Source organism: Bos indicus x Bos taurus, chromosome 4 (genome assembly GCF_003369695.1).
Source record: "Bos indicus x Bos taurus breed Angus x Brahman F1 hybrid chromosome 4, Bos_hybrid_MaternalHap_v2.0, whole genome shotgun sequence".
Classification (NCBI taxonomy): domain Eukaryota; kingdom Metazoa; phylum Chordata; class Mammalia; order Artiodactyla; family Bovidae; genus Bos; species Bos indicus x Bos taurus.
The window spans coordinates 37,448,102-37,465,501 of NC_040079.1; the positions used below are offsets into that span (position 1 = coordinate 37,448,102).

Here is a 17,400-nt window from a genome sequence, read left to right on the forward strand (position 1 = left end):
TGGCTACCTGATGCGAAGGGCTGACTCACTGGAAAAGACCCTGATGCTGGAAAAGATTAAAGGCAGGAGAAGGGGATGACAGAAGATGAGATGGTTGGATAGCATCACCAACTCTATGGACATGAGTTTGAGCAAGCTCCAGGAGTTGGTGATGGACAGGGAAGCCTGGTGTGCTGCAGTCCATGGGGTTGCAAAGACATGACTGAGGGACTGAACTGAACTATAAGAGACCCTGCTGTTTATCAGTCAATACGTCATGTCCAACTCTTTGCAACCCCATGAACCATGAACTGCAGCACACCAGGCTCGGCTGTCCTTCGCTATCTCATGGAGTTTGCTCAGATTCATGTCCATTGAGTCAGTGATGCTATCTAACCATCTCATCCTCTGCTATCCCCTCTTCTTTTGCCTTCCATCTTTCCCACTATCAGGGTCTTTTATAATGAGTCAGCTCTTCACAGCAGGTGACCAAATATTGGAGTTTCAGCTTCAGTCCTTCCAATGAATATGCAGGATTGATCTCCTTTAGGATTGACTGGCTTTATCTCCTTGCTGTCCAAGGAGCTCTCAAGGGTCTTCTCCAGCACCACAATTCAAAAACATCAGTTCTTCAGCACTCAGCCTTCTACATGGTCCAACTCTCACATCTGTACATGACTACTGGAAAAACCAAAGCTTTGACTATACAGACTTTTGTACGCAAAGTAAATCTTTGTTTTTTAACATGCTGTCTAGCTTTGTCATAGTTTTCCTTCTTCCAAGGAGCAAGTCTTTTAATTTCATGGCTGCAGTCACAGTCGGCAGTGATTTTGGAGCCTGAGAAAATAAAATCTGTCACTGCTTCCACTTTTTGCCCTTCTATTTGCCATGAAGTGATGGGACCAGATGCCATGATCTTTGTTTTTTGAATGTTGAGTTTTAAGTCAGTTTTTTCACTCTCCTCTTTCACCATCATCAAGAGGCTCTTTAGTTACATATCCATAAAAACAGATTGCGCTTGTGTCTACTGCAATTGTACAAAGGGATCTTTGTATGACAGATAATTCATGTCTGAAACCAGCATCCTGCCTCTCTATCAAGGGGGAACTTTGCCCCAGAAAGACCCTTTAACATGTGAGAGTAAAAATCTGATCACACAAAAGAGAGACTGCAGCTACAAAAAGACTATCCCAATTAGGATCCACTTCTCCACTTTGATAAATATGCAAATGGTAGAAGAGATCACTGATAAGGCCAATGCCAACAGTCAATTCTGACACTATTTTCTATAGCTCTTATTTTTATCTTATCTATTGTGAATAAGGACAAAGAGTCTGATGTCTGGAATGCTCATTGACTACTATAATTCCCACACCATTATCTTACTCCCCTTGTCTGGATAGCTGCAACTCGTCCTTAGAACCTTAGCTTAATATCTACCTTCTTCAGGTAAGCATGTCCAACCCTCTCACTCCAACTCCCTAGTTACATTTTTTAAAATTTCTTTCTCTTTTCATAGAATTTTTAATTATTATTTTTCATTAATTACTATGTAGTTACTTTTAAGTTCAAAGGTTTATCTCTCTACCAGCTCCTGCTTGGTCTTCAACCAAGATGTCTTTGTTGAATGCTATATTATAATGCTATATTACTAGCAAGTGCCTTTTGGGCATTAGATTCTTAATAAATGACTCTAAATGAATAACCAAATTTTACCAGGTTGACTTTACAATAGAATAAATAACTATCAGAATATGTACATCTAGTATGCTTTTACTCAACAAGTGTTAGGTGCCATAAGAAGAGTACATTTATTCACAGATCCATGTATATTTTATTAAGTCATTATAGGCACTTTAAGATAGAAAAAAATGTATACATACACACACACACATATATATATGTGTGTGTGTGTGGGTGCATGTCAAGTCACTTCAGTCCTGTCCAATTCTTTGGTATCCTATGGACTATAGCTTGCCGGGCTCCTCTTTCCATGGGATTCTCCAGGCAAGAATACTGGAGTGGGTTGTTATACCCTTCTCCAGCAGATCTTCCCTACCCAGGGATGGAATCTGCATATCTTATGTCTCCTGCATTGGCAGGTGGGTTCCTTACCACCACTAGCACCACCTGGAACACCCCATATGTATATATATATATGTATATACATTTTTTCAGGTTCTTCCCACTTCTGAACTAAACTGTCGAATAAATAACTATATGAGAATAAGATGAAAAAGACCAAAATTGTGGCTTTTTTATTTTTGTACATCTGTTCTAAATAATTTCAGAGTAATCAAAATTAATATACTATGCATAGCAAATATTTTAAAACTAAGATCTTATTCGTGGCTTTACCCAACATTATTCCTCTAAAGATTCACTCAGTATATATTCAGGAAATATAACATACTACACTTAAATTTAGATTTTGAATCAATAAGAATGAAGTTTCAGCATTACTATATGCAAAGTTGACCTGTGGATGTGTTCCCAGGAAATCGTGATTACTTTTGTGTTAATTTTACACAATGCTGTGTGTAGTCTTACTATATATACTTTCATAGGTGAATTCCTCAAACTCTGTGATGACGGCAGTTCCATTATATAAACATTAGCCATTTATCTGGAAAATTCTATCTGTAACACAAGAAATCTTTTTATCCCTTATCCCATCACTGAATCACTAAAGCCCACAGGCTTACATATTTCTTCAGGTATTCTATTCAGATGGCCCCTAATTTAAAGGGCTATAAAAATGGAAAAAAAGTATATTTGAAGAGTCAAGTGGAAATTTCTAGACTTAAAAAGTCAGAACATATCCTTTTTAAAAATACTCTTTGCCTTCTCAACTCATTCGCTCACAAAGTACTTCACAATATTTTTTTAAAACAATCTCTTTCTCTCTCTCTCTCTCTCTCTCACACACACACACACAGACACACACATACATCTTTGAATGGACTCGTGACCCAAAAGTAGTTTACAGGAAAGGACGCTGAGGCTCCGCTAGGGTAGTATTCTCAAACTGCAGGCTTAAAATCAATTTGGTATGTCCCTATGAGCATGTTATCAAAAACAGAAGAATGCGGACTGGCATGAATGAATTGGATGACTAGTGTTTGCTGATGTCGTTTCCTAACTTAGGAACCATGGCATGATGGGAAATCTTGGAGTGAGAATCTGTGGGTACATATGCAAGTATATTTGGCAATGATAAACCCACTGATAAAGAGCTCACACACTGGGAGTTTAGGGCTGCTGTGACACAGAGTGGTCTAGTTGAGTATAACCCTGCAGAAAAGGGCTTCCTGGCCCTGCCCTCTCTGTGAGAACCATCGGGGTAGTGAAGGGGAATGCCACTGGGTTCCTGATCCCGGGGGACAGGACTGCCATCTGAAAGCTGACTCCGTTACCATATGGCCATAGTAAAAATCAGACTTCTTTAGGGAAGGGAAACTCCCCATAGGATTTCCGAACTTATAAGACAGACAACCCAGGGAGGAGTAGGTGTATCTTCATGATACACTGGAACATTTAACTTATGTATTTTTAAAAAATCATTTGAGTATTTTTTAAAATGGGACCTAATTTTATATTCCAAGTAAAGTGGACCATATTATTTATACAACTATTTCAGATATTTTAAGTTGTATTGGTTCATAAACAAGCTGACTTTTAAAGTACGATTTATGGAAAACACACACAATATGCTATGTTGCAAAGGATAATAATAACTTTGTATAAAGTTAAAATATCAGTCCCTACAGTTCTGATTCCTATCGTATTCGTTCCTGGGGAAAGAAAGATGATGCATATAAGCATGCTTATGTGTAAAAAAAAAAAGTGAAGAAGGAAACCTTACTCTCAAGAATGCCCTCAAAATTATTATTTCTTTTTACAGACTTTTATTTTATTTTTTTATTTATTTTTTTAAATTTTATTTTATTTTTAAACTTTACAATATTGTATTGGTTCTGCCATATATCGAAATGAATCTACCACAGGCATACACGTGTTCCCCATCCTGAACCCTCCTCCCTCCTCCCTCCCCATACCATCCCTCTGGGTCGTCCCAGTGCACCAGCCCCAAGCATCCAGTTTCGTGCATCGAACCTGGACTGGCGACTCATTTCATATATGATATTATAAAATATAAATTTATTTATTTTATTTGGAGGCTAATTACTTTACAATATTGTATTGGTTTTGCCATTCTGTCAGTTTATAATATAGCCAGAGAAAATTATCTTAGTAGAAGCAAAGGTATATGTCGTACAATGTAGAACTGGGCAACAAAGTCTTCAGACGATCTTAAAAGGGGAAACCCTGTAAATGCCATGGAGACTCAGTCTCTAAAGAGTCCTCAAATGTAAACATGGTCATATAAGCTACTCTTCCACAGACAAGGCTCTGGTCCCAGGTAAATTCTCCTTATCAGAGCAAGGTATTTCTTCTCCCATTCAATCTGCATAAATAAAATAAACACAGACACGTGCTCACCAGTACAGGCACACGCAAGCACCATTTATAGGTCTCCTTTTGAGAACAAACCTAAATGTGGGCATCCGGAAAGCAACATTAAAAAAAAAAAAAAAAACCCACAAAGTCACATAATTTGGCATGCAAGGAGACTACATTGCTTTCTTGCCATATCATACAATCAACATTGGGCTGAACCACAGGATTCTACCAATATCTGTTTGACCTATAAAACTAAGAATTTAGCACAGTTCAATGTAGAGGAAAGCAACTCTGAATATTCATTGGAAGGACTGATGCTGAAGCTCCAATACTTTAGCCACCTGATGTGAAGATCCAACTCATTGGAAAAGACCCTGATGTTTGGAAAGATTAAAGGAGAACAGGGCATCAGAGAACGCGATGGGTAGACAGTATCACCAACTCAATCAACATGAATCTGAGCAAACTTCAGGAGAAAGTGAGGAATAAGGGAGCCTGGTGTGCTACAATCCATGGGTGGCAAAGAATCAGACATTACTTAACGACTGAACAACAACAAAACCTAATATTTATGGAGTTCCATCGATCTTTGGAACTCTTAATTTTATTTTATATACTATCTTCACAAAATGACAGTTCAAATGGCAGTGATATACAGTGAAAACTTTATCATAATTCCACAAAAGTCAAAGAAAGAATAATGTAGGTGGATGCTTTCAGGCAATGTGTTTGCAGAGGTGGAAAGTAAATTAGCAAGAAAACACAATGTCAAATAATACATCATCGCTGCATACATACAATTCACAACACATTTGGCCCTTCCCCTCAAGCATCTACAATTTACTTGGGAAGATACAATGCATGAAAAAAACTGCACCTAAGACTATTATATAACAATCACTCTCGGCAGATAAACTAGCACAAAGACTATGGAACAGTACATGTCCTTAGAGTTTATATAATGTAACTCTCTTACTGGGCTTCCCTCATAGCTCAGTTGGTCACCTGCGATGCAAGTAACCCTTGTTCCATTTCTGGGTCAGGAAGATCCACTGGAGAAGGGATAGGCTACCCACTCCAGACAGAAGAACTGTACAAAAAAGATCTTCATGACCCAGATAATCACGATGGTGTGATCACTCATCTAGAGCCAGACATCCTGGAATGTGAAGTCAAGTGGGCCTTAGAAAGCATCACTAGGAACAAAGCTAGTGGAGGTGATGGAATTCCAGTTGAGCTGTTCCAAATCCTGAAAGATGATGCTGTGAAAGTGTTGCACTCAATATGCCAGCAAATTTGGAAAACTCAGCAGTGGCCACAGGACTGGAAAAGGTCAGTTTTCATTCCAATCCCAAAGAAAGGCAATGCCAAAGAATGCTCAAACTACTGCACAATTGCACTCATCTCACACGCTAGTAAAGTAATACTCAAAATTCTCCAAGCCAGGCTTCAGCAATATGTGAACCATGAAATTCCTGATGTTCAAGCTGGTTTTAGAAAAGGCAGAGGAACCAGAGATCAAATTGCCAACATCTGCTGGATCATGGAAAAAGCAAGAGAGTTCCAGAAAAGCATCTATTCCTGCTTTATTGACTATGCCAAAGCCTTTGACTGTGTGGATCACAATAAACTGTGGAAAATTCTGAAAGAGATGGGAATACCAGACCACCTGACCTGCCTCTTAAGAAATTTGTATGCAGGTCAGGAAGCAACAGTTAGAACTGGACATGGAACAACAGACTGGTTCCAAATAGGAAAAGGAGTTCGTCAAGGCTGTATATTGTCACCCTGTTTATTTAACTTCTATGCAGAGTACATCATGAGAAACGCTGGACTGGAAGAAACACAAGCTGGAATCAAGATTTCCGGGAGAAATATTAATAACCTCAGATATGCAGATGACACCACCCTTACGGCAGAAAGTGAAGAGGAACTCAAAAGCCTGTTGATGAAAGTGAAAGAGGAGAGTGAAAAAGTTGGCTTAAAGCTCAACATTCAGAAAACGAAGATCATGGCATCCGGTCCCATCACTTCATGGGAAATAGATGGGGAAACAGCGTCAGACTTTATTTTTCTGGGCTCCAAAATCACTGCAGATGGTGACTGCAGCCATGAAATTAAAAGACGCTTACTCCTTGGAAGGAAAGTTATGACCAACCTAGATAGCATATTCAAAAGCAGAGACATTACTTTGCCAACAAAGGTTCGTCTAGTCAAGGCTATGGTTTTTCCTGTGGTCATGTATGGATGTGAGAGTTGGACTGTGAAGAAGGCTGAGCACCGAAGAATTGATGCTTTTGAACTGTGGTGTTGGAAAAGACTCTTGAGAGTCCCTTGGACTGCAAGGAGATCCAACCAGTCCATTCTGAAGGAGATCAGCCCTGGGATTTCTTTGGAGGGAATGATGCTAAAGCTGAAACTCCAGTACTTTGGAGTTTCATGTGAAGAGTTGACCCATTGGAAAAGACTCTGATGCTGGGAGAGATTGGGGGCAGGAGGAGAAGGGGACGACAGAGGATGAGATGGCTGGATGGCATCACTGACTCGATGGACGTGAGTCTGAGTGAACTCCGGGAGTTGGTGATGGACAGGGAGGCCTGGCGTGCTGCAATTCATGGGGTCGCAAAGAGTCGGACACGACTGAGCGACTGACCTGATCTGATCTGATCTGATCTGACCCACTCCAGTATTCTTGGGAACACTGGAGGGAAGCCTCTGTGGCTCAGCTGGTAAAGAATCTGCCTGCAATGCGGGAGACCTGGGTTCGCTCATTGGGTTGGGAAGATCCCCTGGAGAAGGGACGGGCTACCCACTCCAGTATTCTGGCCTGGATAATTCCATGGACTCTAATTCCATGGACTGAGCAACTTTCACTTTACTTTCACTCTTATTAATACTAAAATCTAATACTGAAAGAGGCTAGTATTATAACATGCCAAAAGCCTCCCTCCTCACTACAGTCACATTAAAAAATATGTTTGAATGCATGCTCAGTCACTTCAGTCAGGTCAGACTCTTTTGAACCCTACGGACTGTCTGTTGCCTGCCAAGGTCCTCGGTCCATGGGGATCCTCCAGGCAAAAACACTGGAGTGGGTTGCCATTTCCTCCTCCAGGGGATCTTCCCGATCCAGGGACTGAACCCACATCTCATTTCCTGAATTAGCAGGCAGGTTCTTTACCACTAGTGCCATCTGGGAAGTCACAGTTTTAATCTTACAAAATGTTTGAACTGCTGCTGCTGCTGCTAAGTCGCTTCAGTCATGTCCAACTCTGTGCGACCCCATAGATGGCAGCCCACCAGGCTTCCCTGTCCCTGGGATTCTCCAGGCAAGAACAGTGGAGCGGGCTGCCATTTCCTTCTCCGATGCATGAAAGTAAAAAGTGAAAGTGAAGTCGCTCAGTCGCGTCCGACTCTTAGCGACCCCATGGACTACAGCCTATGAGGCTCCTCCGTCCGTGGATTTTCCAGGCAAGAGTACTGGAGTGGGGTGCCATTGTTTGAACTGCACCACTGACTTAAATATTGCATAGAGGTCAAGGAGGGTTAAGACCAAATAAATGTCACTGGATTTCACAAATGAATAAAGATGGACAAAAAAATCCCAGAGGGATTAAATACTTAAGTAAAAAAGGCCTCTGAAAAAACAGGCCGACTGACTGTATTATTTACATCTGTTTCCTCCCAAGACCCTTGCAAAAAAAATGACAACAAAGGAATAAAAAAAGGTATGAACATACATGGATAAAAAGAGGAGAGGCATTACTAGTGGATGAGAGAGCTCAATAAATTTTACAGAAGCAAAAAAGTAGACAGAAGAATGGAAACAACTCAGCTGAATAGAGACAACTACTTTCTAGAAGTGCCTGTTTAAGCAACCCATGAAAAAGCAGCCAATTCTCACTAGTCACAAACACATTCCAGCTTAGAACCTGGATCCACCAAGAACTGCAAAAAGTGAGGATAAAGCACAACACTGACAATGGGGAACAGTTTGAAAGCCTGGGATTATAGAATAAATGGGCCTTCAAGTCCCTTCCTCAACCCCAGCATTGGCGAGGAAAGACCCAGGATGACAGCTGCATAGCAGGCTTAGAAAAAAATCAGCCCAGCTTACAGTAAAAGGGCAGAGACGACAAATTGAGGGAATTTGGGGGAGGGGGTCCTCCAGTAGGAGAACATAATTGCATTATATGATTTTATTGAACCCTTGATAATAATTGTTGTTGTTGTTCAGTCACTCAGTCATGTCTGACTTTTTGCAACCCCATGGACTGCAGCACCACAGGCTTCCCTGTCCTTCACCATCTCCCGGAGCTTGCTCAAACTCATGTCCATTGGGTCAGTGATGCCATCCAACCATCTTATCCTCTGTTGTCCCCTTCTCCTCCTCCCTTCAATCTTTCCCAGCATCAGGGTCTTTTCCAATGAGTTGGCTCTTTCCCATCAGGTGGCCAAAGTATTGGAACTTCAGTTTCAGCATCAGTCCTTCCAGTGAATATTCAGGATTGACTTTCTTTAGGATTGACTGGTTTGATCTCCTTACTGTCCAAGGTACTCTCAAGAGTCTTCTCCAACATCACAGTTCAAAAGCATCAATTTTTCGGCGCTCAGGCTTCTTTATGGTCCAACTCTCACATCCATACGTGATTACTGGAAAACCATAGCTTTGACTATATGGACCTTTGATACGATATTGGTAGGCATTTAACAGATCTGATGAAGCAAGAACAAACAATTCTATATAGCTCATAGAGAAATAAGCAAACAGAAATAAGGCTATGATTAACTCTAGGAAAACAAAAAACTACATGAAAAACCTAATCTTCTGATAAGGCTTCATAAAAATTTTAAACTTCCTTTCATCAAAGGTCACCATTAAGAAAGTAAAAACACAAGCCACTTCCTGGGAGAATACATTCACAGAATGTCTATCTGAGAAAGGACTCATATACTAAATATATAAAGAACTTCTACAAGTCAATAAGGAAACAACAAGCAACCCAAATAAAACACAGACTTGAACAGACACTTTGCAAAAGAAGATATCAAAATAACCAATATGTACAATAAAAGGTGTTCATAAGGAAAACGATGGTAAAGGAATTTAAAATGTATGAACATAAAAAAAAGACAAAGTTGAGAGTTATCTGGTATGATAGAAATGTTTTGCCTGATAGCTATACAGAGATCCATATACACAAAAATCCATGAAGGCTGAATAGTTAAGATGTGTGTATTATAGTCAACAAACACTATACTTTCTTTTGATCTTATCAAGTAGGCTTTTTAAAGCTTTTTCATTTTACATTGGAGTACTGTTGATTAAGAATGCTGTAAAGTTTAAAAATAAAAAAAAATTAAAAAAAAACAACAACAAAAAAAGAAACTGAAAAAAAAAAAAAGAATGTTGTGTTAGTTTCAGCTGTACGATCAAGTGATTCAGTTATACATGTACACATATCTATTCTTTTCCATACTTTACCATTGGAAAAATATAATCTTCAGCAATCAACTATTTTTGCTATATTATTAGGGGATATGGAAGTAGAGAGAAGAATGTATGAGAGCTAAATCTTTACCTATTTCACCAAATATGAAAGGATAGATTCAGAAGTAGTTTTAAGCATAATTTGAGAGGCACTGTGATTAATAAGAGCTGCCTCTGGGGAAACAAGATTGGTGGTAGAAGAGAGAAGAGACGGGGACTGATATTTTTCATAATAAGCCATTTACTAATATTTTATTTTTTAAACTGTGGATGTATTAATTTGATAGGAAATTTTTAAATGAATATTAAATTACAAATTACTAACTATGTGATTATTTACACAAACATGGGTCAGGGAAGCTTTTTAATTACACTTCAGTGGACACCTTCTATTTTGCCAGCCCAGCACCCATTCCCTTTTCTGTCCTCTGATTCTCCCTCCTCCACGAGCACCGCATATGGTCTAAGGGACATTTCTTCATCCCAGCTTCCATAGAAGCCTGTGACTAAGGCCCAATCCAACTCATGGCCCTGGCCCTTGGCCAGAGATTTCTTTCTTCCAGGGTGAGAAACAAGCCCCAATTTGGGCTGGTTAGGGCTATCCTGAGTTATCCATAAATAGTGACATGCTCTTGCCTAGAGCTGCTGGCCGCCATCTTGCCACCAAAAGAGAAGAACCTGCCCAAGAATGGGACTGACAAGATGGCTGTAGAGATGAGAGGTAGGGAGAAAACACCTGAGCCCTGATGTTTGTGGTTGAATCCCTGCTTCCATGCAGGCCTGATATGTGTCCACCCCTGCCCCTTTCCTAATTATAAGAGGCAGTACCATGTAATCAAGAAGCAATGGACTGCTTGGGTTCAAACTTCAGCTTTACTGCACACTGTGTGACCTTGGGCATGTAACTTAATCTCTTCCTCATCTATAAAACAGGGATAATAATAGTACCTAACTGCACAGAATTAAATGAGTTAACATATATAACAGAAACATGTACATATATTTTTAAATATACATATATAAGAATATATTTATGTTCATAGTTTAATAAAAGTACATATTGTATTTGTACTCATTAAATCACTGTGGATGGTGACTGCAGCCATGAAATTAAAAGACGCTTACTCCTTGGAAGAAAAGTAATGACCAACCTACATAGCATATTCAAAAGCAGAGACATTACTTTGCCAAAAAAGGTCCGTCTAGTCAAGGCTATGGTTTTTCCTGTGGTCAGGTATGGATGTGAGAGTTGGACTGTGAAGAAAGCTGAGGGCCGAAGAATTGATGCTTTTGAACTATGGTGTTGGAGAAGACTCCTGAGAGTCCCTTGGACTGCAAGGAGATCCAACCAGTCCATTCTGAAGGAGATCAGCCCTGGGATTTCTTTGGAAGGAATGATGCTAAAGCTGAAACTCCAGTACTTTGGCCACCTCATGCGAAGAGTTGTCTCATTGGAAAAGACTCTGATGCTGGGAGGGATTGGGGGCAGGAGGAAAAGGGAACGACAGAGGATGAGATGGCTGGATGGCATCACTGACTCGATGGACGTGAGTCTGAGTGAACTCCTGGAGTTGGTGATGGACAAGGAGGCCTGGCATGCTGCAATTCATGGGGTCGCAAAGAGTCGGACACGACTGAGTGACTGAACTGAACTGAAATGAAATTTATATGTGCAAGAACCATATTTTTATTTTTAGTAATTAAATTCTTTTTTTTCCTTAAGCCAGTTTGAACTGAGTTTTCTCACATTTACAAGTGGCAGGATCCTAAGTAATTCAACATCCAAAAGAGGAAACCACACAAAATCAATTGATAGATTTAAGCAAATACAAAATAAATAAATAAACATAATACAAACATAAATATGCTCCACAGCAGAAAAAAAATGCTCAAAAGTTAAAAAATAAATAGAAAAGGAAGAATTGATAAAGTTTCTGCCCTTACAAATAACAAGATGGAGATACTATACAAAATGGGCAAAACTATACAGACAAAATTCACAGATTAAAAAAACCAATGCAAAAAATGTTAGACCTTTAAAAAATAAAACCAAGAAAAAGAATAGCAAGAGTTTTTTCCAATTATGTATCTGAAGAATGTTTTAAATTTTAGTATCTGCTATTCGCAAAGTCTCACAGATTGCTGGTGAGAATGTAAATTGATTCAACCTTTCTGAAAGGCAATCTAACTATGATAAAAAATAAGCATAACTTTAACAGAATAATTCTTCTAGGAATTTATTTAAGGAGATACTTGAATGTGTACCAACATTTCCCCTATAAGTTTTCTCACTTACTCACATTTATATTCAGAAACAATGGAAATTGAATGTCCAAAAATAGGGGAGTCACTAAAATGCATACATTCCAATACTGTTCAGTCACTTAAAATCATGATGGAAAATATGTACATCTATTGAAGAATGTTCATGATTATTAAATGAAATAAACAGATTACAAAATCATATAGGATGGATCTGTTTTAGTTGTATAAATACATACATATACAAGAGGAAAATATCTACTGGGTCACACATCAAATGATTGTGAGTCTCTGGGTGGTAGAATTTATGAGTGTTCTAATTTGTTGGTGGGTTTTTTTTTCCCCCTTATATGTGTATTTCACTTTTTTTTTTCCTCCAAAGAAACTTTACAGGCTTTCAATTTAAAAATCTATATTAAATTCATAGAAAGCCATAAGTTACCTGAAAGAGTAGTTTGTCATGCATTTGGAGGAAAAATGCATGCAAGCTGTTAGGTGGATCAAAAATGATGAGAAAGTGAGAGAGTAGACTCTCTTTTGAGAAAATTTATGGTAAAAACCAGGAACAAAGCGTCTCAAGAACATACGTGGCACATAGTTACTACAACAGAGCATCTGGAGAAGAGCAGGAGACTGAAGATGCAAAAAGAAGGCACCACTGGAGGAGATGTCTACTGAACCCATCAACAGCAGCACACTTCGTTTTCCATTGTCCAGGGGCTACTGTTTGGGCTTGGCTGGACTGCCTTACCTGGATTTCTACATGCTCTTTTTCCCATACACTGAACAGGCTCAATAGGAGGGGCAGAACTTACCCAGGGCCAGAACCCACTCTCTCAGCTTCTTGGTGTCTTAATCTTCTAAACTAGGTACAACAGGCACTTTTCATCAGCAGCTTTCCCCAGCAGGACGCTTGAAGCCCTGCTCAAAGCTTCCCTAGACCACTGTGATCAACTACCAGCCACAACTGCAATCATAACACACACTTGACCTTAGTAATGCAACAGTGAGTTTTCAACAATTCATAAGGGCTTGCATGCTAAGTCAGATTACATTTTCTTTTCAGTTATTTCTGGCATATTAACAGCTGGTGACCTAGATTAAGAAATAATTTAATATGTCAAAAGGCAGACTGTATCACTAAATTCCTTCACAGATGGAAAGTAGATTCAATGAAAAGCTTCAGACCCAAAATTCAAGTAATTACTTGGAAGGAGGGAGAGGGTGGGGTGGAATATCTACTAGTGGATAAAATGAAGTATGGAAAAATGATGACAAAACCTAACCAGGTTCCCGGCAGATTCTGGCTACATTCTGGACAAGTAGCCAGGGACTGGAAGCAGGCAGGAAGCCTTGCTAATTCAGCAGCTAAAGGAGTGGCAGGAGGATCACTGTTGGTTCAGGATAAGCTTGGGTAGATATTAAAAGAAATACAATCCTCTTACTGCATTGAGAGCCTAGATGTGTGAAGGGAGGGACTGAAGGCAGCCACCAAGCCTCTGGGAACACAGAGAGGCAAAGGGATCAGTGCCCTCCTTCCGCTCAGTTCCTGGCCTAGAGTGGGAATTGGAGGGCAGTCTAAGTCAGGGTCTGCAGAGGGAAATTCACTGCCACAGTGAGCAACGCGGCAAATCTGACTTCCAGTAAAACAGGAAACCGCTAAACACCCAGAATCCCAGGGACAGAAAATACTTCCACGTGAAAGAGAACACAGTTCAACGGACACAAACGACGGGGCTTATTAGTTGGTGTCAATTTCAAGCACAGTGCTTAACATACAATATGAATGTCCTCTGCAAGGGACACAAATGAAGACCTCAGTGCTGGCAAGGTCTTGATGACAAGCAGTAGGCAAGGCAAGCCAGGCAAGCCCAGTGCAAGGGAACAGTATCTCCCCAACTGTTGGGCGCTGGCTGGGCTTGACGTGGACCTGCCATTCATTTGTACCCATCTCTCGGAGAGAAAAATAATTGACTGTGACCAATCTTGAGGGGCTTGTGAAACACATCAGGGAACCCAACTGGACTTCTTTTTTTTTTTTTTTTTTTTTTGCAACATGGGCTTTTTTTTTTTTAATGCAGTAAAACGCCCTCCTCTATGCATAAATGTGCAGAGAATTGTTAGGTTCAGGTCATATTTATCGTTGACCTTCCAGAGAAGGGCACTGGCGTTAAAAGGGATACACGTGTAACAGAGACCCCTCAGAAAAAGAAATAAAAAGCAAAGAAAGAGAAAGAAGTTATGTATCTAGATCTCGGTTTTGAACTTCAGGGTTCACTTCACTGCACTGTATTAAAGCGGTTGGGTTTGAGCGGTCAGCCCTCTTGATCCAAACAGATTTGAGAGGTGTAGCTTCTGTGCGAAATCGCTCGTGCCTGCTGCACCCAAGTAGCCAGAAATCCCGCCGGAGGAACGACAGCGCCGCAAGCTCCCGCCGGGACCCGAAAGCCGCCTGCGGGAGCGCGGGGAGCTGGCGCCGGGAGGGAGATGCGCTCCGCTCCGGGAGCCGTGGGCGACCCGCCGCACCTGCCTCAGCTCTTGCCCGGCGCCCGCCCAGCCGCGCAGGGGGAGAGGGAGCCGGGAGACCCGGGCCCACACCGCGCCTTCGGGGACCGGGTCTGCGCGCCCGCGACTGCCGGGTGCCGCCTTGCTGCAGTGGCTGCGGCGGAGGGCAGGGCGTCCCCGCGACCCCGGCCCCGGCACGGCCTCCTGCGCTCCCCCGGCCAACGCGGCCCTGCCTGCCCGCGTCCCCGCCAACCCGGCCCGCCGCGCGCTTCTGACCTTTTCTTGCGCGCGGTTGAGTCGCTTCTGGACGTTCTTGGCGAAGATGCCCGTCTTGATGTCGGCCATGGCTGCGGGTGCGCGGAGGCTGCGAGGAGCGGAGCGGGCGGCGAGGAGGAGCGGGAGACGATGAGGAGGAGGAGCAGGAGGAGCGGGAGAGGCGGCGAAGAGCCGCCGAGCGCCAGGAGGGGTGAGGGAGGGGCGCGCCGGCGGGGACCCGCTTAAAGCGACAGAGCGGAGGCGGGACGCGCTGGCCCTGGCTGTGACCCGGGGCGGGGTGGCGAGCGAAAGAGAGTCAAAAAGCCCAGAGAGTGCCCACAGTGATGGAAGAGGAGGTCTGGTGCAGAAAGGAAAGGAAGCCTGCAGCGACCCCAAGGCCCTCAGCAGCTCCCGGGTTCTTTTAAGGAGGAGTTCGTGGTAGGGGAGGATGAGGGGGGCCCCAATTCTCTCCAGCAAAAAAAAAAAGAAAGAAAGAAAGAAGGAAAAAAGGGTTGGAGATAGGAGAACCCCAGGAATGTGGAACTGGAGCAACTCTGGGATGGAGGGGATTGGGCTGGTCTCCCAGAAGGACCAACTGGACCACCCAGGGCAGAAGGCGCACCCCTGGATTATCTGTGTGTTCAGGAACACACTCTCGCCTCTGGCAACCTTAACAGGAATTCACCATCCTTAGTACACTTAGCAAGAGTAAGCTTAATAGGGATAAACTTATCCTAGATGTACCCCGAGCTCTTGAAGTCTCTGCAGGAAGGTCCAACTATTCCTATTCATTTCTTTCTACGAGTGTGAGGAGAGTAAGGCACGCGGGCTCGCAAACAAGCCAGAAGAGAATCAGGCACTAGGAATTCTGTGAGTTCCAGAGAGCATCTCACTGCACCTCTAGAGTAAACAGTTAGGTTGGCAGCACCCATCAACTGCCCCCCTAGATGTCCACTCCTGGGGTAGTCCCCTCACCTTGATTCTAGAAGGCCCTGTGACCTGGCTTTCACTAATAAGATAGGTATAAGTACACTGTGCCAATTCCAGGCCTACACCTTGAGAAACCAGGCAGGTTTTGCTCCTACTGTGTCACCCTGTAAAGCTTCAGCTACCCTGCTGTAAAAAGACCCTTGGAGTTCAGTTCAGTCACTCAGTCGTATCCGACTCTTTGCAACCCCATGAATCACAGCTCACCAGGCCTCCCTGTCCATCACCAACTCCCAGAGTTTACCCAAACTCATGTCCATTGAGTCGGTGATGCTATCTAACCATCTCATCTTCTGTCGGTCCCTTCTCCTCCTGCCTTCAATCTTTCCCAACATTGGGGTCTTTTTAAATGAGTCAGCCCTTCGCATCAGGTGGCCAAAATATTGGAGTTTCAGCTTCAATGAAACACCAATGAACACCCAGGACTGATTTCCTTTAGGATGGACTGGTTGGATCTCCTTGCACCCTGTAAAGCTTCAGCTACCCTGCTGTAAAAAGGCCATTGGAGAGACTCCATGGAAAGGGAGAAGCCCTGAGATTACTTGGACAGGGAGCAAAACCAAATGCCCCTGCATCCCAGCTGAGCCCAGCCTCCTGGAGACACACTGGCTGAAAGCAGCCACACAAGAAGTCATAAGCAAGACCAGCAAAAGAACTGCCCAGCCAATCCTAGCCAAGAATGTGGAATGGTGAGCAAAAAAAAAAAAAATAGTGGGTTTGTTACTGAATGCCAGTTGATGTGGCTGACACACAGCGAGGCCAAGCAAACCAAAATGTCCGAGTTTGGAGCAGAGAAAGGTTTACTGCAGGGCCACGGAAGGAGAGTGGTAGGTGACTCAGGAGAAGGGTGGGTGACTCGTGATCCCCTAAATCCTCAACTCTTTAAAGGAGTTTCAGCAAAACATTTTAAAGGCAAGGTGAAGGAGCAGCATGGGTGATTGTTGCGAACTTCTTGGTGTCAGAATCCTTTGTTCTTGCAGCTGTCCCTGGAGTTCAATTCAGGGTGGTCCTGTAAACTTCCAACTAGACAAATGTTTTTCTCTGTTCTGTGATTTTTTAATATTTATATGAATGCAAAAGTGACCCTTAAAGGTCAGAGCCTTGAGAATGGTCTATCCTGTACATTTCAGGCTGTAGGCAACATTCTTAACATTAAGCAAGAACAGTAGAATACAAATTTTAGAAGAAACAGATTCAGTATGGAGTCAGATTTGTTCTTCCCAATTACAGTTATAAGCCACTAACTTTTGGGATGGTTTGTTACTGAAATACCTATTCACTTGGTTCTTGTTTCCTTAGGCTTCCTATTTATCCCAGCTTGCCTGGAAATGAAGGACTTTCCAGGACATAGGACTTTCAGTGCTAAAACCAGGAAAGACCTAGGTAAACTGCTTGAGTTGATCTCCCTGTTTCCAACATCTCAATGAAATAGGTGTTTAACTTCAGAGCAAAGTAAG

At 42.2% G+C, this 17,400-nt stretch overlaps 1 protein-coding gene across 1 annotated transcript in view; it reads right to left on the bottom strand.

Moving 5' to 3' along the window:
• The window catches only part of AMPH (amphiphysin), a 212,888-nt gene extending 197,574 nt beyond the window's left edge, over positions 1 to 15,314 (bottom strand). Inside the window, exon 1 of the mRNA XM_027539161.1 lies at positions 14,978 to 15,314. Within this exon, the coding sequence (XP_027394962.1) occupies positions 14,978 to 15,046 (69 nt within the window). The 5' untranslated portion in view covers positions 15,047 to 15,314. The remainder of the gene's footprint in view (positions 1 to 14,977) is intronic.
• Between the last annotated feature and the right edge of the window lie 2,086 nt (positions 15,315 to 17,400).